This window comes from Ctenopharyngodon idella, chromosome 17 (genome assembly GCF_019924925.1).
Source record: "Ctenopharyngodon idella isolate HZGC_01 chromosome 17, HZGC01, whole genome shotgun sequence".
Taxonomy (NCBI): Eukaryota; Metazoa; Chordata; class Actinopteri; order Cypriniformes; family Xenocyprididae; genus Ctenopharyngodon; species Ctenopharyngodon idella.
In genome coordinates this window covers 3,744,036-3,768,189 of record NC_067236.1, presented here as the reverse complement: position 1 = coordinate 3,768,189, position 24,154 = coordinate 3,744,036, and the positions used below count along the sequence as shown (strand labels likewise).

The following is a 24,154-nucleotide window of genomic DNA, read 5'->3' as shown; positions in this document are numbered from 1 at the left end:
AACAATGACACTGTAAAATAAAGTGATATTTTCTATAAATATGTAATATTATTTTTGACATTACACGCTACCTTACATTTGGTCCTCCCTGAGCCACATCCCCAATAAACTTCAACTCTGATGATATTTGGGTCTAGAATAGATGTTTTATTTACAGTTTCTGAAAATGGAATACAATTCTACAAGTTCACAGTTGTAAGCACCACCCAAATGATCAACATGTAAAGCTCAGACATGACTATTTCTGTGCAGCATTCTCACTTATTTTACTCTGAAAAAAAAAAAAAAAAATATATATATATATATATATATATATCCACATCTTACTTACATTAAGGGCATTGTTTACTCTCTTTTGAACTCTGTATGGCTCTAATCATAATAAAACCATTTTAGCATTTTAGTCAGTCTCTGTTTGTTGTAATTAACTGGAATAAAGTTTAATCTTCATGGCAGGTATTTCATGCTAACATCATCTTCTTTTCCCTATTTTATTATTTTAAGATAAGCAGACAGCCCTCTTTACAAGGGTTAATAACACTGAATGGTGTGTCAGAATTATCCACAACACATGGCAATGTGTGTTACATGGTCTAGTTTCAGCCATCCACAGATGAAGTAAAATACAAAAGCTACTGATTTTAAAAACAAACGCTGAAGATATCATTCACACAACTCATCTACAACAATTAACAGGTTCAAAAACAATTAGCAAAAACAAGCTTTCATTCTGTGCTGCAATGCTTGCTGCTGTCTGGAGTAATCTTAACAGCATAAGACAAATGAAACTTGCACATAACAAAACCTAAAGTCCCTTGATATCCCATCTTCAGAATGCTCAAATGAAGGTTTGCTGTACAGGTAAACTTAATATTCCGGTTTAAATGCAACAAGCACAGAAAATAATTTTGACTTTGAATTTTTAAGTACAAGTATGAAACCGTCAGTCTGAGCTTATGTCAGAGAATGCATTATAAATCCAATGGAATTTCTTTACGTAATGTAACAAATGTGCAGAAACTGTTATAAAACAAAGGCACCACATATGTGAGTCTCAGGACATGATTGACACTTCACACGTAAAAAAAAAAAACACGTAATGCCGGCAGGATACCAGCAAAGACACATATTTGCACAAGGATGAACAATAACATTTTACACATTATAAATCACAGATCTAACTCTAAACATTGCATGTATTGAAACACTGGCTTTGCTACAGCCATAATTAATAATTACCATTGAAATAAACTTATCAAATCATGTTTCTAAAAATATTAACAGCTGATTGTGTCAACGTCATGCCTCAAGTGTTAGCATAGATAACAGTTCTTTGTGTTAAGTATTATTCCTGGAATTTCACCAGTAAAACGACTCAGGAATGTTTTTACGGACTCACTGTTCTTTTACAAGAGTCTTTGCAACTTTTGCAATCATATTACCTACGAGATTATGTAAGCATGGGCAAAAGTAACAACAAAAATCACACATTAATAATAATGTCCTCCTCCTCGTCCCTGATATCTTCCGACAGACCATCATCAGAGTGTCTGCTCTCTTCATCAATACCGCTGGCGTGTGGGCTGATGATGTACCGGTAGTCTCCACCAATAGCAAAAGCAGCTCCTGATGACACCATTAGCCAGTCCTTTTCGTCTTCCTCTATTCCTGCGCACTGCCACGGTACCCCCCAAGAGGGATCCTCACTACTACGGGTCCCAACATCAGCCCCTGGCCCAGAGGCCTGTTCTCCATCCTCTTCCTCCAGGTTCACATACAGCAGCGGCTCTTTTACAGGAGCTGGATTCAGCTTTGCCCACAAGAGCTCCAACTGGTCAATGAGGTGTTGGAAACTAGGACGGCACTTTGGGACAGGAGACCAACAGCTGTGCATGATTTCATAACTGGAAGTGACAAAAGACGGAAAAGTTTTTAAAATACAGAATGAATCTTTAAAATTGGTGTGGTTTTAAAGGATTAGTTCACTTTAAAATGAAAATTACCCCAAGCTTTACTCACCCTCAAGCCAATCTAGGTATATATGACTTTCTTCTTTCTGATTAACACAATCAAGAGTTATATTAATAAATATCCTGACGCATCCAAGCTTTATAATGGCAGTAAACAGGACCAATGAGTATGAAGCTCAAGAAAGTGCATCCATTCATCATAAATGTACTCCACACGGCTCCGGGGAGTTAATAAAGGCCTTCTGAAGCGAAGCGATGCATCTGTGTCATAATAAAATCCATATTTAACAAGTTATAAAGTAAAATATTTAGCTTCTGCCAGACCATCTTCCGTATTCAACTTACGACAAAACTTTTTCCATAAGTTGAATATGGAAGGCGTAGGACGTAGCGTTTTGAACAAAGAGAGTTTTACACTTTCTTCATAAGTTGAATATGGAAGGCGGTCTGGCGGAAGCTAGATATTTTACTTTAAAACTTGTAAATATGGATATTTTTCTTACACAAATGCATCGCTTCGCTTCAGAAGGCTTTTATTAACCCCACAGAGCCATGTGGAGTTTGTTTATGATGGATGGATGCACTTTCTTGAGCTTCATACTCAATGGTCCCGTTCATTGCCATTGGATGCGTCAGGATATTTATTAATATAACTCTGATTGTGTTCATCAGAAAGAAGAAAGTCATATACACCTAAGATGGCTTGAGGGCGAGTAAAGCGTGGGGTAATTTTCATTTTAAAGTGAACTAATCCTTTAAAAAGCCTATCGATGCATTAAATTGATCAAAAGTGACAGTAAAGATTTTTAAATTACAAAAGATGTCTATTTTAAAATAAATGCTGTTCTTTTGAACTTCCTATTCATCAAAGAATCCTGAAAAACAAAATTGTATCATGGTTTCCAAAAAAATATATTTGTTTTCAATATTGATAATAATCAGAAATGTTTCTTGAGCGCTAAATCAGCATATTAGAATGATTTCTGAAGGATCATGTGACACTGAAGACTGGAGTAATGATGCTGACAATTCACCTTTGTCATCACAGAAATAAATTGCATTTTAAAATATACAGTACCTGTCAAAAGTTTGAAAACAAATAAATAAACAGACTTGGTGAGCATAAGAGGCTTCTTTCAAAAACATAAAAAATTGTAATGTTTCTAAACTTTTGACATGTACTGTATTAAAATAAAATAGTTATTTTAAAAAGTCAAATTACAATATTTCACTATTGCACTGTTTTTGCTATACAGGTGCTGGTCATATAATTAGAATATCATCAAAAAGTTGATTTATTTCACTAATTCCATTCAAAAAGTGAAACTTGTATATTATATTCATTCATTACACACAGACTGATATATTTCAAATGTTTATTTCTTTTCATTTTGATGATTATTACTGACAACTAAGAAAAATCCCAAATTCAGTATCTCAGAAAATTAGAATATTGTGAAAAGGTTCAATATTGAAGACACCTGGTGCCACACTCTAATCAGCTAATTAACTCAAAACACCTGCAAAGGCCTTTAAATGGTCTCTCAGTCTATTTCTGTAGGCTACACAATCATGGGGAAGACTGCTGACTTGACAGTTGTCCAAAAGACGACCATTGACACCTTGCACAAGGAGGGCAAGACACAAAAGGTCATTGCAAAAGAGGCTGGCTGTTCACAGAGCTCTGTGTCCAAGCACATTAATAGAGAGGCGAAGGGAAGGAAAAGATGTGGTAGAAAAAAGTGTACAAGCAATAGGGATAACCGCACCCTGGAGAGGATTGTGAAACAAAACCCATTCAAAAATGTGGGGGAGATTCACAAAGAGTGGACTGCAGCTGGAGTCAGTGCTTCAAGAACCACTACGCACAGACGTATGCAAGACATGGGTTTCAGCTGTCGTGTCAAGCCACTCTTGAACAACAGACAGCGTCAGAAGCGTCTCGCCTGGGCTAAAGACAAAAAGGACTGGACTGCTGCTGAGTGGTCCAAAGTTATGTTCTCTGATGAAAGTAAATTTTGCATTTCCTTTGGAAATCAGGGTCCCAGAGTCTAGAGGAAGAGAGGAGAGGCACACAATCCACGTTGCTTGAGGTCCAGTGTAAAGTGTCCACAGTCAGTGATGGTTTGGGGTGCCATGTCATCTGCTGGTGTTGGTCCACTGTGTTTTCTGAGGTCCAAGGTCAACGCAGCCGTATACCAGGAAGTTTTAGAGCACTTCATGCTTCCTGCTGCTGACCAACTTTATGGAGATGCAGATTTCATTTTCCAACAGGACTTGGCACCTGCACACAGTGCCAAAGCTACCAGTACCTGGTTTAAGGACCATGGTATCCCTGTTCTTAATTGGCCAGCAAACTCGCCTGACCTTAACCCCATAGAAAATCTATGGGGTATTGTGAAGAGGAAGATGCGATATGCCAGACCCAACAATGCAGAAGAGCTGAAGGCCACTATCAGAGCAACCTGGGCTCTTATAACACCTGAGCAGTGCCACAGACTGATCGACTCCATGCCACGCCGCATTGCTGCAGTAATTCAGGCAAAAGGAGCCCCAACTAAGTATTGAGTGCTGTACATGCTCATACTTTTCATGTTCATACTTTTCAGTTGGCCAAGATTTCTAAAAATCCTTTCTTTGTATTGGTCTTAAGTAATATTCTAATTTTCTGAGATACTGAATTTGGGATTTTCCTTAGTTGTCAGTTATAATCATCAAAATTAAAAGAAATAAACATTTGAAATATATCAGTCTGTGTGTAATGAATGAATATAATATACAAGTTTCACTTTTTGAATGGAATTAGTGAAATAAATCAACTTTTTGATGATATTCTAATTATATGACCAGCACCTGTATATTTACTGTATTTTCTGTATCAAATAAATGCCTTGATGAAATAAATGCCTTTATTTTTCTAAATGAATATATCTAAGAGATTTTATATTATATATTATAAAAACAATTCAACAATTAAAACTTACATGTCACCAGGGCAATCCGGAGGCTGCTTGAGTCTTTCTCCTTTGATAAGATATTCGTAGATTTCTGAGTTCTCCACCCCTGGGTAAGGCGTTTGACCTCTAGTCATGATCTCCCACATGGTCACACCAAATGCCCACTAAAAAAACAAACAACCCATCAGTACCAGGCACAGTAACTGCCTTACCAGACTATGAATGGCTATATACAGTAGTAAACCCAAAGAAATTAGTAAAGAAATTATAAGCATTTCTGCTTTCAGAAATTGTGTGATTTATATGTAGTACATTATTCCATGACTCTCTGGGATACTAGATTCTGTTTGATCAATTTGTTGTCAAATGTTTTTATATAATGACCACTAAGCTGTATAACTAACTGTCCCGATTTCAAGAAACTGGTTGTTCCTACATAGCTGTGCAAGTTTTGTATCTCTCATTTAACTATGTGGCCTCTCATAATAAAATGATTTCAATTCAAATCAATATGTCATGTCTATTTATTTATTGAGTAAATAACCATGTTGCTTCCCACTGGGGTCTGGGTCACCCTATCAGGGTTTATTCTGCAATAATGATAAGATAACTGTACATTATCTATTACTTACAGTACAATACATTATCTCACCAAGTAATACTAAAGAAATAATGTATAAGACAAATGGTTTTCATTACCACATCACTCTGTGTTGTGTAGACATTGTCTGCAAGGCTTTCCAAAGCGATCCACTTCACAGGCAACTTCGAGACAGACCCTTGTCTATAGTAGTCGCCACTGTAGATTTTCTTTGAGAGACCAAAATCTGCTACACACACGCTCATGTTTTCATTCAGCCTAAAATGAAAGATGCATTTGAGGGAAAATATTTTACTATAGCTAGAGTTTTTGGTCAATTATCAACGTAAAAGGTTTCTCATCATTTGTATAGTTTATATGCCCATTAAATATGATCAGTAAATCATGTTCCTTTTACATAGAGCTGACTGAAAAATACTCACATGCAGTTGCGAGCAGCCAAATCCCGATGGATGATGTTTTTGTTGCTCAGATACTCCATCCCTCGAGCAATATCCAGCATGAACTGGATAAGAATTTGCTGAGAGAGGGACTATAAAAAACACGAGACAACTTCAGAACATCTACAAACATTTACATGGAGGAATTGACCAAATAAATCTGAAATACAGTTGCTATGTGAGTGTGTGAAGAAGTGACAGGAAAAACGTACAAATGGTTCATCTCCGAGGCGTGACATGAGAAGAAATGTGTGGAGATCTCCATGTTTCATAAAGGGGAGGATCACCATAGGAACAGGTAACCGCTGCTGGGCTCTCCTGTGCAGACTCACACCTGTGGGAGTGAATTCACAACCATGTTGAAGTAACATCTTCTAGTGAGTCCTGCTTGATTATATCCATGTCAAAATGGAAAAGACTTTGGTGATTAGCCTTGATGTGAATTTGCCCCACATGTTAAAGCAAATAGATGCTGAACCAAATGCCCAGCAAGAAAAATGTGTCCACTAACCAATAAGAGGAATGACATTGGGATGATGGAAGTCTTTCATATAGGCAGCCTCTTTCAGACATTGCTCAATGTCACTGGATGAGTTAATGTCAGCTGTAAGAGCACAGAGAGATGCATCAATGCACAGAAACAATGACAACACCAATACCATGGTCCACAAACATCCAACTGCTCATTAAACTAGAATCGTTTTAGATGTACACTTACTTTTTAGGACCTTCACAGCAACCTTCTGCCCAGAGTTATTCTCTGATTTGAGAAAAGCTTCTCTCACAGAGCCAAACTCACCTAGAAAATAATATTATTACTTTGACAGCAATGAAAATAGTTTTTAAACATAAAATCTACATTGCATGTGACCCCTACCTACACTGATGAGCCAAAACATTATGGCCAGTTACAGGTGAAGCGAATACCGTTGATCATCTCCTAACAAGGCCACACTGGGTAGATTAGAAGGTAAGCAAAAAATCAGTTCTCGTAATCAATGAGACGGCAGCACGCGGAGGACCAACAGCATATCAGGCAGGTGGTCATAATGTTTTGGCTCATCATACAAATCATACAAATGTAAATATATATAAAAAATGTAAAAAATCCAACTTGCAAAATGTTCTTCTAACAAATGTAAAAAAAGTAGCTTGAACAAATTAGCTGGTGGAAAATAATTTTGTTTATTATCTTGAGTGAACTAAACAAGAATACTCTAAACATGTTGCTAACAAACGTTGTTTTGTTGACCTTAGTTAGATTCTCAAGTATTTGTCCAAATGTTGTCCCAACTTTCCAAATTAAGTTATCTGAATAAACAAACAAATTGAACAATGTTGTGCCAGTTCCCAGCATGCATTGCAGCTTGAAAAAAAAGTGGTAACTAAAAATTATAATTTCTTGCATTTACTGGCTAAATTTATCCTGCAGCTGTTGTTGTCAATGATATTTAGCTGTCATATGGTTCAAAGTTCATGTTTTTACTGAGTTAACATTTGTTGATCACCATGTTTGAGACTTGTGTTGTGTTGAGGTATATGTGCATCTCACTGCAACTATGTATGCAATTTATTTAGTATGGCATTTATCAGGGTACAATGTTTGCCTCTTGATTTAAGGGGCAAATAATGTTCATATCATGTAGTTAGCTTTGAAAATCAAACAGAATGAAAAAAGAGGAAGAACAAAGATTGTTGCCCCCTGCATCATTGCTAAATGCTAAACAATCCTTTACAAGAATTTTTAAGTTCAAAAGGCTCCCTGTTACTCATTAGATGAACAAAAGTATTCAAGTTGATTGACTTTAATTGAAGTGAATAAGTTAACTTAAGTTGAATGTGATAGGTTGTATACAGTTGTGGTCAGAATTATTGGCACCCTTGGTAAATATGATCAAAGATAACATAAAAAACTGCATTGTTTAGCCTTTTGATCTTTAATTCATAAAAAAAAAAATCTAACCTTTCATTGAAGGAAAAGAATTGAAAGTGTGGGGAAAATCACATTATGAAATACATGTTTTTCTCCACAACACATTGGCCACAATTATTGGCACCCCTAGAATTTTTTATGAGTAAAATATCTCTGAAGTATATTCCCATTCATATTTACATTTTTTTTAGCACACCAGGGTGACTAGGAGCATGAAATTGTCCAGCCATGACTTCCTGTTCCACAGGACTATAAACATGAGGAAACACAAAGGCCAAATTCCCGTAATCATTTATCACAATGAGTAAAACCAAAGAATATAGTTCTGATGTGCAGCAAAAGATTGTTGAGCTTCACAAAATAGAAAGTGGCTGTAAGAAAATAGCTAAAGCATTGAAAATCCCTATTTCCACTATCAGGGCAATAATAAAGTCCCAATCAACTAAAGATGTCACAAATCTGCCTGAAATAGGACATGTGTCTAAATCGTCCTAATGTGCGGTGAGGAGGAAAGTTTGAGTGGCCAAAGACTCTCCAAGGATCACAGCTGGAGAACTGCAGAGATTAGTTGAGTCTTGAGTCTCAGAAAGCCTAAAAAAACTTATCAATCAGCACCTACATCCACACAAGTTGTTCAGGAGGGTTTCAAGAAAAGTCCTCTGCTCTCATCCAGAAACAATCTCCAGCATATTCAGTTGTCAGACACTACTAGAACTTCGAATGGGACCGGCTTCTATGGTCAGATGAAACTAAAAGCTTTTTGGCAGCAAACCCACCAGATGGGTTTGGTGCACACATGGATAAAAAGTACCCCATGCCCACAGTTAAATATACTGCTGGATCTTTAATGCTGTGGGCCTATTTTTCTGCTGTAGGTCCTGGACATCTTGTTCAGATACACGGTATCATGGATTCTATCAAATACCAACAGATAAAAAAAAAATCAAAACCTGACCATTTCTGCTAGAAATCCAATAATGGGCCGTGGTTGGATCTTCCATCAGGACAATGATCCAAAACAAACATCAAAACCAACACAAAAATGTGTCACTGAGCACAAAATGAAGCTTCTGCCATGGCCGTCCCAGTCCACTGACCTGAACCCTATAGAAAATGAGTGGGGTGAACTGAAGAGAAGAAGCACCAACATGGAGCTGGGAATCAGAAGGATCTGTAGAGATTCTTCATGAAGGAACGGTCTCTGATCTCTTGTCAGGTGTTCTCCAAACTCATCAGGCATTATAGGTGAAGACTCAGAGCTGTTATCTTGGCAAAAGGAGGTTGCAAAAAGTATTGAATAAAAGGGCACCAATAATTGTGGCCAACGTGTTTTGGAGAAAAACATTTATTTCTCAATGATTTTCCCCCACTTTCAATTCTTTTCCTTCAATTAAAGGTTAGATTTTTGCAAATTTTATGAATTAAAGATCAAAAGGATAAACAAATGCAGATTTATTTTTACAGTCATCTTTGATCATATTTACCAAGGGTGCCAATAATTCTGACCACAACTGTGTGTGTGTGTATATATATATATATATATATATATATATATACACACACACAGTATCTCACAGAAGTGAGTATACCCCTCACATTTTTGTAAATATTTTATTATATCTTTTCATGTGACAACACTGAAGAAATGACACTTTGCTACAATGTAAAGTAGTGAGTGTACAGCTTGTATAACAGTGTAAATTTGCTGTCCCCTCAAAATAACTCAACACACAGCCATTAATGTTTAAACCGCTGGCCACAAAAGTGAGTACACCCCTAAGTGAAAATGTCCAAACTGGGCCCAAAGTGTCAATATTTTGTGTGGCCACCATTATTTTCCAGCACTGCCTTAACCCTCTTGGGCATGGAGTTCACCAGAGCTTCACAGGTTGCCACTAGAGTCCTCTTCCACTCCTCCATGACGACATCACGGAGCTGGTGGATGTTAGAGACCTTGCGCTCCCTCCCCCTTCCGTTTGAGGATGCACCACAGATGCTCAATAGGGTTTAGGTACCCTCAGCTTCTTTAGCAAGACAGTGGTTATCTTGGAGGTGTGTTTGGGGTCGTTATCATGTGGGAATACTGCCCTGTGGCCCAGTCTCCGAAGGGAGGGGATCATGCTCTGCTTCAGTATGTCACAGTACATGTTGGCATTCACGCTTCCCTCAATGAACTGTAGCTCCCCAGTGCTGGCAGCACTCATGCAGCCCCAGACCATGACACTCCCACCACCATACTTGACTGTAGGCAAGACACACTTGTCTTTGTGGTCCTCACGTGGTTGCCGCCACACACGCTTGACACCATCTGAACCAAATATGTTTATCTTGGTCTCATCAGATCACAGGACATGGTTCCAGTAATCCATGTCCTTAGTCTGCTTGTCTTCAGCAAACTGTTTGCGGGCTTTCTTGTGCATCATCTTTAGAAGAGGCTTCCTTCTGGGACCACAGCCATGCAGACCAATTTGATGCAGTGTGCGGCGTATGGTCTGAGCACCGACAGGCTGACCCCCCACCCCTTCAACCTCTGCAGCAATGCTGACAGCACTCATACGTCTATTTCCCAAACACAACCTCTGGATATGACGCTGAGCATGTGCACTCAACTTCTTTGGTCGACCATGGTGAGGCCTGTTCTGAGTGGAACCTGTCCTGTTAAACCGCTGTATGGTCTTGGCCATCGTGCTGCAGCTCAGTTTCAGGGTCTTGGCAATCTTCTTATAGCCTACACCATCTTTATGTAGAGCAACAATTCTTTTTTTCAGATCCTCGGGGAGGTCTTTGCCATGAGGTGCAAGTTGAACTTCCAGTGACCAGTATGAGAGAGTGAGAGCGATAACACCAAATTTAACACACCTGCTCCCCATTCACACCTGAGACCTTGTAACACTAACGAGTCACATGACACCGGGGAGAGGAAAATGGCTAATTGGGTCCAATTTGGACATTTTTATTTAGGGGAGTACTCACTTTTGTGGCCAGCGGTTTAGACATTAATGACTGTGTAGAGTTATTTTGAGGGGACAGCAAATTTACACTGTTATACAAGCTGTACACTCACTACTTTACATTGTAGCAAAGTGTCATTTCTTCAGTGTTGTCACATGAAAAGATATAATAAAATATTTACAAAAATGTGAGGGGTGTACTCACTTCTGTGAGATACTGTATATATATATATGAACAGAAATCTCACTGGATCACTGGACCTCTGAAGAGTGAAATAGGTCTCGTCCTAACAAAAAGAGTCTAAAATGAGAATCCAAGTCATAATGTACCTTTTCCAAGCATTCGTCCCAGAGTTAAGAGCCTTTCAGAGATGAGAACATCCTGTAACTTGGCCTTCAAATCACTGCTGATTCCTAGACTGTCCACTAGAGGGATACAGAGTCGAAATTCATAATTTCCTGTAAAACAAGTACTGTAGGATGTCAAAGATGGTGCAATCATGCGTTGCAGCAACATGTTCACTTACATGTGGATTCGGGGAGCTCAGGGAACTGCCTGTTGAAGGACCTGGCAGCTGTAAAGGAAACTGGTACTTCTGTCCCTGAAGCTGTGAATGCAGACCTGCAAACAAACCAAAACGTGACAAAATTATCCATATTTCACTGTTTTAAAAGACATATTGGAAATGCATCTTAACCAAACTGCCCAACAAAAGCAAAACGCAAAAACTACATCACTGGATCTGCAAAAAAAAAAAAAAAAAAAAAAAAGGATTTAAAGTTCTTGAACTATAAACAGGATGTCCAGTTTTCATTGATTTTGAGCATAGTTGATCCAAACTTGTCTGTGAAAGAACAGATTCACAGAGACCAGATTTCAGTCCTATTTCAGACACAATGTGTAGTTGCAACGTGTAGTTACTAGTCACAGCTGATATGGTGTAATAACGTAAAAAGTAAAAACATACCCAAATTGGGTCTCTTTGCCTCTGTTGCGTACCAGTACAATCAAAAGGAGTCCCACCAGGGTGGCCACAAGAAGGCCAAAAAGCAGCCCCACCCACATGTGGCCCCTCTGGGTCTGAGCCTGTGTGGCTGAAAGGACACAATGAGAGTGTTAATCACCACTTCTGCTCAAAAGTGCCTGAAGCTATGCCATTTCTGCATAATGAGCAGCAAATGAACACAAACTGGCTCTCAGTGCGCTGCACTATGTGAAAATGCAGTCACAAAAAAAAAAGCTGCAGTGACTGCAGAAATCTTGATTTCAAAAGGCAGGTGGGCAGACAATGAGAGTGGACAAACCTGACATGGGCATCACAAGAACAGGCTGACTCCATGGGCCACATCCTGTCTTTGTGCACGCTGCAACCTGGAAGGTGGCGTTAAAGAATCGCCCTGCACCCGAGAGACGGGCAAAGTTGTCCTTAAACAGTAAGGGATCCTACAGAGACAGAAATCAAAATGTGCATAAAGGTTAAGGGTGGGGAGTGTAGCTGTTATATGTCATGATAAAGGAGAACCAATGGCCTTTAGCACAACTGACATCAAAACCGGGCATGTATATCCTTTTTTATCATATAAATTGTTACTATTATCAATAACAGGAAAAAGATGAATAATTATTTATATGATCAAGCATATTTCAAGTCAAGTCACGTGTGCTTAAAATAACTGAACATTGCTGTTCTCAGTGTAAACAGGCCTTTAAATGTTCCAAAATTCATCAATCAAGAAACAACTTCAGTTTCAGCTGTAAAGCAGCTCTACAGAAGACAATAATGTCATTATCCAGCTCAATACAGATTCAGATCAGTACAGTAACAGTGTTGCAAAATTTTCACTTTGTGTTTTCCTTCATAATGATGTACCTGATTCTCTCCTGCATGGTTCCACTGCACTTTATATGCCAGTAACTTTCCACGAAGCTCCTCCTGTTCCAATGCCGCCCAGGACAGAGTAAGCTGCTGCTCACTGAGTTCAAAGGTAAAGTTCTTTGGAGCTGCTGATGGTGCTGTGTACGAAAGGTATTAAAGATACGAAAACAGTAAAAAAGGAGCATACATCGGGTCAATTGCCACTGTACAGACAAAAGTATGAGTCAAACGCCTCTGCGTGACAATAAATGATGTCATAGGCAGGCCCAGATGGAATTTGTTCACATTTTCTCCACTAATTTGGAGGATAAAAAAAATTCTGGAATCTGTGGAATAGATTTTAAGTGGAAAGGAGAGTAATACACTTATTTAAAGTGGATACAAGTGAAAAATAAAACAAAGCACCAGTAAATCAAATCTATCTAAAATAGTTCCAATGACTGCTTTGGCCAGTAGGTGGCAGCATATTGGACTCTGTATGTGGCAGCAGTGCATTGATATGGATTGGGGACACGCACAATGGCGCATTGTACCACTCAGCTTGGAATCTACTGGACTGCAGCCAGTGCTACTAGTTTACAAACATGCAAACAGGGTCAACTTCAGAAACCCCTTCTGCTCCTCAAACCCATCCACCAGCTCCTCCCTCTCCAATCCCCCTTTGCCCTAGGCATTTGGCCAGAACCAGCTCTCTGGGCTGTTTGTTTACTTCCAACCCACCAAAAAGTTGGTTAGAACAGCAAACTGTTTTATTTCCAATGGAATGTTAAAAACGTTAGTCACTCATAACTGTCCATCTCAGAACTTTGAACTACCACAGTTTGGAATTAAATGTGTCAGCTTCAATTAGCCCTCCTTGATCCAAACCTAGTAATTTAGGGATGTATGCAGCAACCATGTTGTAGAGAACTTTAAGCTTTCTCTGAGACGGATCTGAATTCTACAAACACTACTTCCTTCCTTCCTTTCTTCCTTCCTCCCTCTGTTTTTTGTACCTCAACACTCTTCATACAGACACATAGTATGTGATGACCAGATAAAATTTCACATGAAAATCAAAAGAAAAACAAAGAAAAAACATAAGTAACATCTTATTCCGATAGTCCACTTCAGACACTCTACTAACTATAAGTAACTTTTCAACTGCATGTCAACTACCAGTCATTAAAGGGTTAGTTTACCCAAAAAAGAAAATTCAGTCATTTATTACTCACCCTCATGTCATTCCACACCCGTAAGACCTTCGTTCATCTTCGCAACACAAATTAAGATATTTTTGATGAAATCTGAGAGCTCGATGACTCCTCAATAGACAGTAATATAATCACCACTTTCAAGGTCCAGAAAGGTACTAAAGACATCATTAAAACTTTCGACATGACTGCAGTGGTTGAACCTTAATATTATGAAGTGACGAGAATACTTTTTGTGTGCAAAAACGAAACAAAAATAACTTTATTCAACAATATCTTCTCTTCAGTGTCATTCTCTTACGCTGTTTACATCCAGCGCTTCCAGGTTCTATGCCAGAACGCCGACTCATTATTGGCAGACGCTGTTCATGTGAGCAACACGATGCATGTGTGTGATGTTGACGCAGGAGCCAGCCAATAATGAGTCAGCATTCTGACGTAGAACCTGGAAGCGCTGGTTGTTATTAAAGTTTCGGTAAAATCTTTATTTTTGTTTTGTTTTTGCGCACAAAAATTATTCTTGTCACTTCATAAAATTAAGGTTGAACCACTGCAGTCATGTAGACTATTTTAACATTGTCTTTAGTCCCTTTCTGGACCTTGACAGTGGTTGTTAAATTACTGTCTATTGAGGAGTCAGAGAGCTCTCGGATTTCATCAAAAATATCTAAATTTGTGTTCCGAAGATGAATGAAGGTGTTGCAGGTTTGGAACAACATGAGGGTGAGTAATTATTGACAGAAATTTCATTTTTGGGTGAACTAACCCTTTAAAGTATTAGTAGACTGTCTGCATAATATCTGCTAACTACTTATTTTGATGCTCCCCAACAGACATTCTACTGACTATAAGTAACTTTGCAAGTACATGCCAACTAATTCTACTATCCAAGAAATATTTTAATAATAAATTTTTTTTTTTTAAAAAACATTTTGATCAAATTCCCTGATATTTCCAGGTTTTCCATGCCTGTTGGAATCTTACCATTCTGTAACTCAAACAGTAAGAATGGAACTAGCTATGCCAAGGTCATGGGTTCGATTCCCAAAGAATGCAAGAGCTGATAAAATGTTTACTTTGAATACAATGTAAGCTGCTTTGAATAAAAGTGTCTGCCCAAAACGTACGAATGGAAATGCAAATGTCTGTAATTTCGTCAGCAGCAATGCTGTTTGAGCTAAAACGCCATTTATGTTAATTTGACTAATTTAACATGAGAAAGAAACAGCATGCATGCATAACATCATTATCTTATCTAATGTTTCACATACCTGCCTCTGGAGTGTGAAAGTCCACCCAGGGAGAGAAGGGGGAAGAGCCCACCTCATTATCACACCGGATTCTCACACTGTAATTCGAATAACTGCTGAGCCCACCAAACACATGCTGGAAGGGAGGAACTACAACATCCAGATCAGGAAGTTTTACCTTCTTTCCAGATCCCTTTGACACCTAGAAATGGATTAAAGGATATTAATTTACATGATTGATTGAATGATTAAGTTTAATTCAAGCAAAAAAAAAAAAAAAATGTAAAAAATAATATATTTATATATATATATATATATATATATATATATATATATACCTATCTACATACACATACACACATATATACACATTACAATTATTATACATATCCACACAAATTTTTTACACATATAATACTTGCTCAAAAGGGAGTGGAAAGAAGTAGAACTTATTTACTCCCACCCCCATGCAAAATGTTTTCTCAAGAGAGAAGTGAGACTGGTTTGGTTTTGTTTTTATAGATGGTCTGTTTAAAAGTAGTTCATACATTTTACACTGAGCTGTGTAAAATATTTTTCCTAACATCTGTTATGTTACACAGGAAAAGGAAAGTCATACGGGTTTGGAATGACAAGAGGGTGAATAAATGATTTTCATTTTGAGGCGAACTATTCTTCTAACAACCAAGCACAAAGACTGTACAGCCATAGGAAGAACATGAGGACATGAACAGAAAAAGGCATGCGATAATGTCAAACACTATGGTATACTCTACCTGTATAGTGCAGGTGGAAAGCTGCGAGTGCCCAGTGAAACCTGGACTCCATGTTACAGTTATATTAGGATCAGACACATGATGTACCTTGACATCCCGGGGCGAATCAGGACGGACTGCACATAACAATCACATTTAAGGAAAAACATTAGAACAACAACATATGGGTCAATGACGTGACGGGTAATTTGTTTTGTCCAAAGGCCTTAATAATAATAAAAAACAAAGATATGACATCCAAAGTATGTAAGGTAGTACAACTAGATCTCTTTTATTGAATCCAAAAGGTTTTAATTACATTTTGCTACAAATAAAGGTATATTATAAAAATTTTGAAGTGTCAAAAGGTCATTCGGTTTAACCGTCCAAAGGCCAATACAGTCATTTCATTTGTGATTAAAATATCTTAAAATGTAATAAATGTATATATTTTTTATTCTAGCATGATTTTATAACATCATATATCAACATAGTGCAAAATGGTATTAAAATTATTTGTAGAAGTCGTTGCTTTGCTATGAGAAAGAATGTCCGGAAAAATTTATTTCATTGATGTCATTCGGAGTAACCAATTTAAAGGGACCATTTTGGATCAAGTCATGTGGTCAGTATCATGTGACAGGATGTGACATCATTCAGACACCTGCAAAAGGACCACATGGTCATGAAGCAAAGTAACTAACTCTCTTTTAACTATCTGAAAAATTTATGTTTTCACTTGCTCGTCAAATATAATAATTCGGTATAACCAAAAGTGTCATTCTGTAAAACCGAAATTTTGGTTAAACCGAATGACTTTTTTGGTGACAAATTTTGTCCATCTTGTAAAAAAATGACAAAAGCAGTGTTAATTGATTATAAAAACCACATAATCTCATTGTTAACTTAATAAAACTTAAATTAATTATATCGCCATTATGGTTTTTTTTTACACTTTTAAAAACCTTATTCGTCAATGACCCATATATTTATCTCCTCTCTGCAAGCAGCCTTTTATGTTTGTATTTGTATGGATGCCTGTTTATGATGGATTACTGCCAAAACAAAAACCAACAATTAATTTTGAATTTTGAATGCCATTACACTGAAAGCAGTAAAAAACACTGCGGTATGTCTCACCTTTAATGTGGACTGTGCCTGTGCGTGACACGGAGATGCCTCGAGTGTTCTTGGCCTCACAGTAAAACTTTATACTGTCATTCACACCTGGTTCAGCAAATGAGAAACAAATCACTGTTGTCAGTGCTTCACAGGGTACTGAATATCTCAAAATATGTTTGCAAAAATGCTTATTAAATGGGTGAAATATCATGACTCATTCCTCATGTCTCAACTCGTCTCATGAACAAGGATATGACAGCTGTGACGTTGTACATAATGACAGAGCTATCTGTCCTCTGTAAACTGCTCGGAACGAACAACGGCCCAGTTTCAACTCTGAGTGAGTCACAAACCCATTTTTGCTAAAGATGCAAGTGGCTGATAATAGTCTTACGCAGACATAATGAGTCAATGATTTCTAAGCATAGGCTGTTAAAATGGAAAGTTTACTTTACTGGGCTTTACCACACTAGCGGTATTGATTACTATAATGCATTCCCTCACAGAACAATAGATCCAGTTACAAAATGTAAAGGCAGGGCGGGAAACTGGCCTTGACATTATCCACTAACAGGAGGCTTTTTCTCCAGAAGAACATGAGAAATGTTCAACCTATCAGACTCCTCTTACATACCAAAATGTATTTTCTTTAAAAAGAGATTTTGTTGGTTCTGTCAAAAAAAATTTAAAAGTTTGAGAAAATCACTATATATGAGACAAACCAAAAATATTCACAAAGTCACCATGTTGCTAAAAGTCTCTCACAACCCTATGTAATATTACACTATATTTACATGTAAGCACAAACTTGCCCCACTGGAAACATTACGTAGTTCACTTCTAACTACAAAGTCGCTTAACCCACTGAAAGCAACCAGTGGCTCAGTTCTTCTATCTGCCTAATATATAATCTCACAGAAGATCTGAAAGAGGATATATGAATCTTATATTCATATCATATAAATCCTGTGATTTTATAAGGTGATTACTGAATCATTAACTGTCTGGTGTTATGAGCAAACAAACTTTCATGGAATATACAATATACTGTAGGAGAGTTTCCAGAGCAGTATTGGGGAGTAACTAACTCAACATAGCGGCGCTACTAACTTAACTACATTTATAGTAGCGTAAAAGATGTCAGTGTGACAAAACATTATAAACTTGTTTTTGTGTCATATTCTGAATACTGTAATTAAACGCAATCTACTAGAATGCCCCACTCTCAAAGACCATTGAAGAAGCTGAGAAATCATTTTAGTTTGTTCACACAGGTCATTTTAATGAACTACTTTTTTAAATCATCACTTGTGCTCCTAGAACTTCCTGTGCAGCATTTATTGCAGTGAAATACATATATTGCATGGCTGTTTAACACATATACACACACAAAAGTCCTTATTGTTTTTGTGCTAGATATACCATCCTTTGAAGCTACATAATATTATATGATGATAATGTAATTCAAAAGATTTTGCCCCATTAAACTGGTTACATTTTATTATAAGATACTTGACATACTTGACATGCGGTGTTGTTCCCACAACTATTCTCTTGTTTAAGGTTCTGAACGTTTAAGGTAACTAAATTAAAGCGAGGAAACAATATACTGCCCCAGATCTGATAAATGCAAAAGTTCAGTGTCCTGAATGCACACTAAATCTACAATATCTCCAATACCACTTCAAACTAGTATTAGATTTTAATCATAAATGCAAAATCCAAATCATAACTGTCAACATACTATATGTTCAAATCATTTGCCCAAATGAGGCTAAGCGTATCCTATCATTCATTCAGGAATTTATGTGCCCCCAAGATCGCAAGAAAAGTAAAAAATAAAGTGCTGCACATTTTATTGTTACAGAGGTGAGTATGAGTATTTTGTAAAATGTTTGCAACTGCTTTTTATTCACTTAGAAGCATCACAATTACTAAAACTGTGTTGTCTGTTACATAGGGACTACTGAACACACATTTAGAAGTTTATTTTAGGGTGCTTTCACACTGGCAGTTTAGCCTGAAACGGGCATGGTTATATGAAAAATAATGTGAAAGCTGTCACGCGGACCCTGTCCAGTGTGAAAGCCCCCTTAAAGTGGAAAATGAGTAATCAAAATGTGTAAATAAAGCTTACTTAGGCCCTGTTTACACCTGGTATTAATATGTGATTTGGATCACAAGTAGACAAGGGAGACATTCCCATTTACACCCAGCATGTTAATCCATCTCGTTTGTCCACTTTCAACCACTTCTGTCCTGATTTCTTTGAGGAGAGAGTCTTTGGGCGGGTAAATATATGGTTTTTTTTCAGATCTTTCAATCTAATGGATAAAATAAACTTGAACTTGAACATGAAAGAAGACTACGGAAAAACATATGGAGATTATCAGCTTTTGTTTCTGCTCTGACAGCCACAAGACTACGCCGAACACTGTGAGTGCATGTTAGAAATCAGGAATGGTGAGAGAACATTGTGCTTGGTACGTTTTTCCATCTTCAAACCAAAATTTGGTCTCCAGCCAACAAAGTTTAAATCCCATCTGGCTAGTGAGCTTCCCATAATGTTAACATATTAGGTCAGTAGGTGTAAACAGGGCTTTACATTACTTGCATTTTTACAACACTATATGTGTCCCATCGGTTAATTAAAAGTTCTATGCACACTTGCGGTCTTCACACCCACTTGAACACTTGGGCCAAATACTGGATATATGTCATGTAAGTAGACAAGTGGTCAAATACAAAGACTGCAAGCGTGGGTATTGGGACAGGCCCTTGGTGTCTCTCACCTTTAACAAAGAGAACTGAGGGGGAGGGTGTGAAATCACCCTTCTGTTCATCTCCCAGCCACCACAACACCTCCACAGGTTCTGGAGGACCTGAGGCAGCACACGTCAGGTTGAAGGGCTCCCCTGCAAATGTAGCTACATCCTCAGGTTCCACCACAAAATGAGGCACACCTAAAAATATGAGCAGTAAATAGGACCATTAAAGGAATAAGATATAATCTGAGAAATACATTACTTGAAGGATTCACAAGATGTAAATGACATACCTTCTACTGTAATCCAAGCAGGCTCAGAGGAAATGATTGTGCCGTGATATTCAACTTCACACCAGTACTTCCCAGCATCTTGTTGCTGCACGGATTTAACACTAAAGACAAACACTCAGATTAGACACTCTTCAAAGGGTTAAATCAACCACAAATTAAAATTTTGTCATTTGCACACCCTCATGTTGATGGAAACCAAAATAACATTTATACACCAACAGTGATGGGGGTTGCGCATTACAAGTAACACAAGTACAAGTAACACATTACTTTTAAATTTACAACAAAATATCTGAGTTACTTTTTCAAATAAGTAATGCAAGTTACTTTGTTTTCTCATTTATTGACACAATATATTGACCCATGAACATTTGTGATGATGTAAGATTAGTGTAAGTGCACTAGGGTTTGACAGAATCTAATAAACCAGACCAACACTGAGGGGGCATCGGGAACAATCTCACATAGACCACACCAGTCATGTCCAGTGTGAAAGCCCCCTTTATGTGGAAAGTAATCAAAATGTGTAAATAAAGCTTACTTAGGCCCTGTTTACACCTGGTATTAAGATGCGATTTGATCAGATCAAAGTAGACAAGGGAGACTTATACCCATTTACACCTGGCATTTTAATCCGTCTCTTTGTCCAACTCAGTTTGTTTGAGCTGCGCCCTCTACTGTACAGGCATGAATTTGCATTTCCTTCAGCCTGAGGCTTATTTATTTCACTTTTGGTGTGAAAGGGCCTTAACACAAAAAAATAGAACTTTTGTTATTAAAGGGGGGGGTATAATGCTATTTCATGTATTCTGACTTATTTACACTGTTAAAGAGTTGGATTCTCATGTTAAACATGGCCAAAGAAAGACGGAGTACTTCTATGCCAAAAATTCTCTTCCAAATCCTTACAGGATTCAGGATCTTTTTTTCGAGTATGTGCCTGAGTGATGTCAACAAGGTCGGAATTCCTTGTACGGGCACTTCTCCCGGAAGGGCACGCATGCACACGTTGACCAGAGCGAGAGAGCAAGAGCACGCCCATCAACGTGCCTTCGGGTTTACGGAAGTTGTCGGCAGTGCTGCACAGGTCACAGGACTTCTCGAAATCAACAATGTCACCAAAGAAGTGTGTTTTTGGTTGTGAGGGAAAGATAACCTTGCTTCCCAAAGAACCCAGCATTAAGTGGAGCCGAGAGTTTTACATTGATACGCTCTCGACATTTGTTATTAAAATAACCATAGAAACTGATAGTTGCAATCAATTTTTTATTGGTTAAAATTAATGGAGAATATCTCGTGTTTTTCTGTGGCTGCTCGAGCCCTCAGGATCGGCGCTTATGGTTTTATAAACAAGGCCCAGTTTTATGCTGGATTTACAGATCGTTTGAAACTGAAAGATGGAGCGGTCACAGCAATAATGATCCCGGTCATGAGTCGGAACCGCAGGTGGTGGGCAAAACTGCTTCAAATGTCTGTTTTGTTGGCAATAGGCGCCTAAGTGCATATAATGCAAACAACACTAACGTAGTGAATTCATAAATTCATTATTCATCATTCACTATACGCTATATTCATTATAGTGATTCAAAAGTTATCCAGGGATAATGCAATGGTGTATTGTGTGTTTAAATACATTTGTTTAGCTGACCACTGATAGCTTGCAGACGATCGCTACACAAAAGCTGCGCGTGCTCGTTACTCTTTAGCTCCGCTCACACGGCACGCCTCCAGGCGTTCGGCTGTTTTCGGAAAGACTCGGTACAGCATATGTATCTTTTATAAATATGATAAAACTGAAGACTTTTTGGAGATTAACATGAGATTGGCAGTAACTGTGTGTGATACCCCCCCCACCCCAAACAAACAATGAAACAATCTGTATTTGTATAAAGTGTTATATAAACAAATTTGATTCGACTTGACATGACAGAGATTTAGAAAAGTAGCAAATCCAACAATTTTGTCTAATAATGATCATGGAATAATGCCACATCAGTCTCAAAGTTTTACAACTAGACGAGAGCCAGTCAGTCTAAGAGTGCTGACATTTATGTAGACAAAGGTCAATTGCGCAAACAACGGCATGAATTGCATTCACATAAAAAAAAAAAAAAAAAAAAAAAAGCATGACGTGTACATTTGTTTACAACTATGACACCCACCAAGGGAAACTAGACATTTATAGATTATGCTGGCAGAATGGCATTCAGCAAGGAAACGTGACATCTATAATTCACTAAGCCAGTTTCTCTCTCTACTGTTTGTTATCCTCTTTAGCCTAATCTTACAGCAAGCAGCACTTTCAAATTTCCATCCAAACAGTGTTTAGTCTAAAACTGGCCTAAATCAGCATCTAGGAAACTGGACTGCGTCACGACACGTGCAAAAGATTATCAGCCTTGACAGCGTTCAATAAAGCAAGCTCATGTTACTAATATCTGCATTACTGCATTACCTGACTGCAGCTTAAATGATCTCCAAAGGTTGCTATATTGTTACACTGTTTGTGAGCTTTAGTTTTATATATTTTGATTTATATTGCCTATCTGTATTTATTTATCGTGACCTTTATGTAAAATGCAGTTTTAAAATCTGTGACTGAGCGACACTACTGTTTAAAAGTTTGAGTTTGGTAAGATTTTTGATGTGTTTGAAATAAGTCTCTTATGCTCACCAAGGATTTATTTATTCGATCAACAATACAGTAAAAAAATTAATGTGAAATATTATTACAATTTAAAACAACTGTTTACTATTTGAACATCTTCTAAAATGTAACTTACTCCTGTGATCCAAAGCTGAATTTTCAGAATCATTACTCCAGTCTTCAGAAATCATTCTAATATGCTGATTTGCTGCTGAAATTTGAAAAAAATTCTTATTATCATCAATAACTATCAATAATAATAACAGTTATGAAAAAAAGTTTTATTTTTGAGCTCCTTAATACATTTTTTTTTTTATTCTTTGACGAATAGAATGTTCAAAAGAAGCATTTACTTGAAATAGAAATCTTTTGTAATATTATAAATGGCTTTACTGTCACTTTTGATCAATTTAATGCATCCCTGCTGAATAAAGCATTTTTACTGCCCCCAAACCTTTGAAAGATATCCTTAACTATCCTGGTTAAGTTCAGGAATTGAAAAACAAGAATCTGGCACACTGTTTGCTCATAAAACACAATATTCTCATCCAATTTCATATTGTGCTCAAGCATTAACTTAGAAACTTTTGAAAATAATCTTGTATAACTCTGAAGGTCAGTAACAGGTCAGTAGACTTGATAAAAAAAAGTCCTTGATAAAGTGTATTCATCTTTTTTTGGTGCCTTTTACCATACAGACAGTAATGAACGTGATAATATGAATTTGGAGTTACAGTGGTATCCAACAAAAAAGCACAAACAACTGTTCTGGTGTTCTAGCTCTGCGCCCACACTGTGATGATAAAAAATTATACTGATAGAGACAATGAGCCAAACCTCAAGGCCACATTCTTGTGACAACTGGACAAACTCCCTTTTAGACAAAAAGTGTAAAAGACAAAGATTTTTTGTTTACTTGCCCAAGCCAAAATATTCTACCCACAAGTCTCTTATGATATTATGTGTCTATATGGCTCCAGCCCCTACTTTAAAAGTACAGTAGGCAATTTTTTTTTTATAAACATTTTTTGTTATAATGGTTGAAACTCTCTTCACATCCTGAGAGCAATCAATAATAGACCATGTCACGTCATCAGCGCATTCTGTAACTGTGCGTTCACACCTCTTCTCTGTTTTGCTTGGAAAATAATGTTTGGTTGGAACCAAAGTTTACACGACTGCATTCTCTGGAATCTTCTCAAGCGAAGGACCTCTACATTCCGATTGGTTGCCGCCGAACCGCGTCATAGCTCATTACCATAAAGTTAACCTGATTTCAACTCCCCTCGACGCCCACACCGTCCAAGACGCGCCGCGCCGCTGCTCGCCGCCGGCTCACATTGAAAATGAATGGCTTCCTGTCACTTTGACCCTCTCGCCAGTAGCGGTGTGAACGCACA

The 24,154-nt window shown here is 37.7% G+C and overlaps 1 protein-coding gene across 1 annotated transcript in view; it reads right to left on the bottom strand.

The window, feature by feature from the left end:
- Window positions 1-124: 124 nt before the first annotated feature.
- Window positions 125-24,154, bottom strand: part of tyro3 (TYRO3 protein tyrosine kinase) — a 28,893-nt gene continuing 4,863 nt past the window's right edge. Inside the window, exons 3-19 of the mRNA XM_051867300.1 lie at window positions 20,108-20,208; window positions 19,842-20,012; window positions 17,068-17,154; window positions 15,949-16,064; window positions 15,194-15,374; window positions 12,724-12,866; window positions 12,158-12,296; window positions 11,821-11,947; window positions 11,380-11,474; window positions 11,183-11,278; window positions 6,687-6,767; window positions 6,480-6,572; window positions 6,181-6,302; window positions 5,951-6,060; window positions 5,627-5,786; window positions 4,955-5,091; window positions 125-1,904 (exon numbers count right to left, since the gene is read on the bottom strand). Of these exons, the coding sequence (XP_051723260.1) occupies window positions 1,484-1,904; window positions 4,955-5,091; window positions 5,627-5,786; window positions 5,951-6,060; window positions 6,181-6,302; window positions 6,480-6,572; window positions 6,687-6,767; window positions 11,183-11,278; window positions 11,380-11,474; window positions 11,821-11,947; window positions 12,158-12,296; window positions 12,724-12,866; window positions 15,194-15,374; window positions 15,949-16,064; window positions 17,068-17,154; window positions 19,842-20,012; window positions 20,108-20,208 (2,380 nt within the window). The 3' untranslated portion in view covers window positions 125-1,483. The remainder of the gene's footprint in view (window positions 1,905-4,954; window positions 5,092-5,626; window positions 5,787-5,950; window positions 6,061-6,180; window positions 6,303-6,479; window positions 6,573-6,686; window positions 6,768-11,182; window positions 11,279-11,379; window positions 11,475-11,820; window positions 11,948-12,157; window positions 12,297-12,723; window positions 12,867-15,193; window positions 15,375-15,948; window positions 16,065-17,067; window positions 17,155-19,841; window positions 20,013-20,107; window positions 20,209-24,154) is intronic.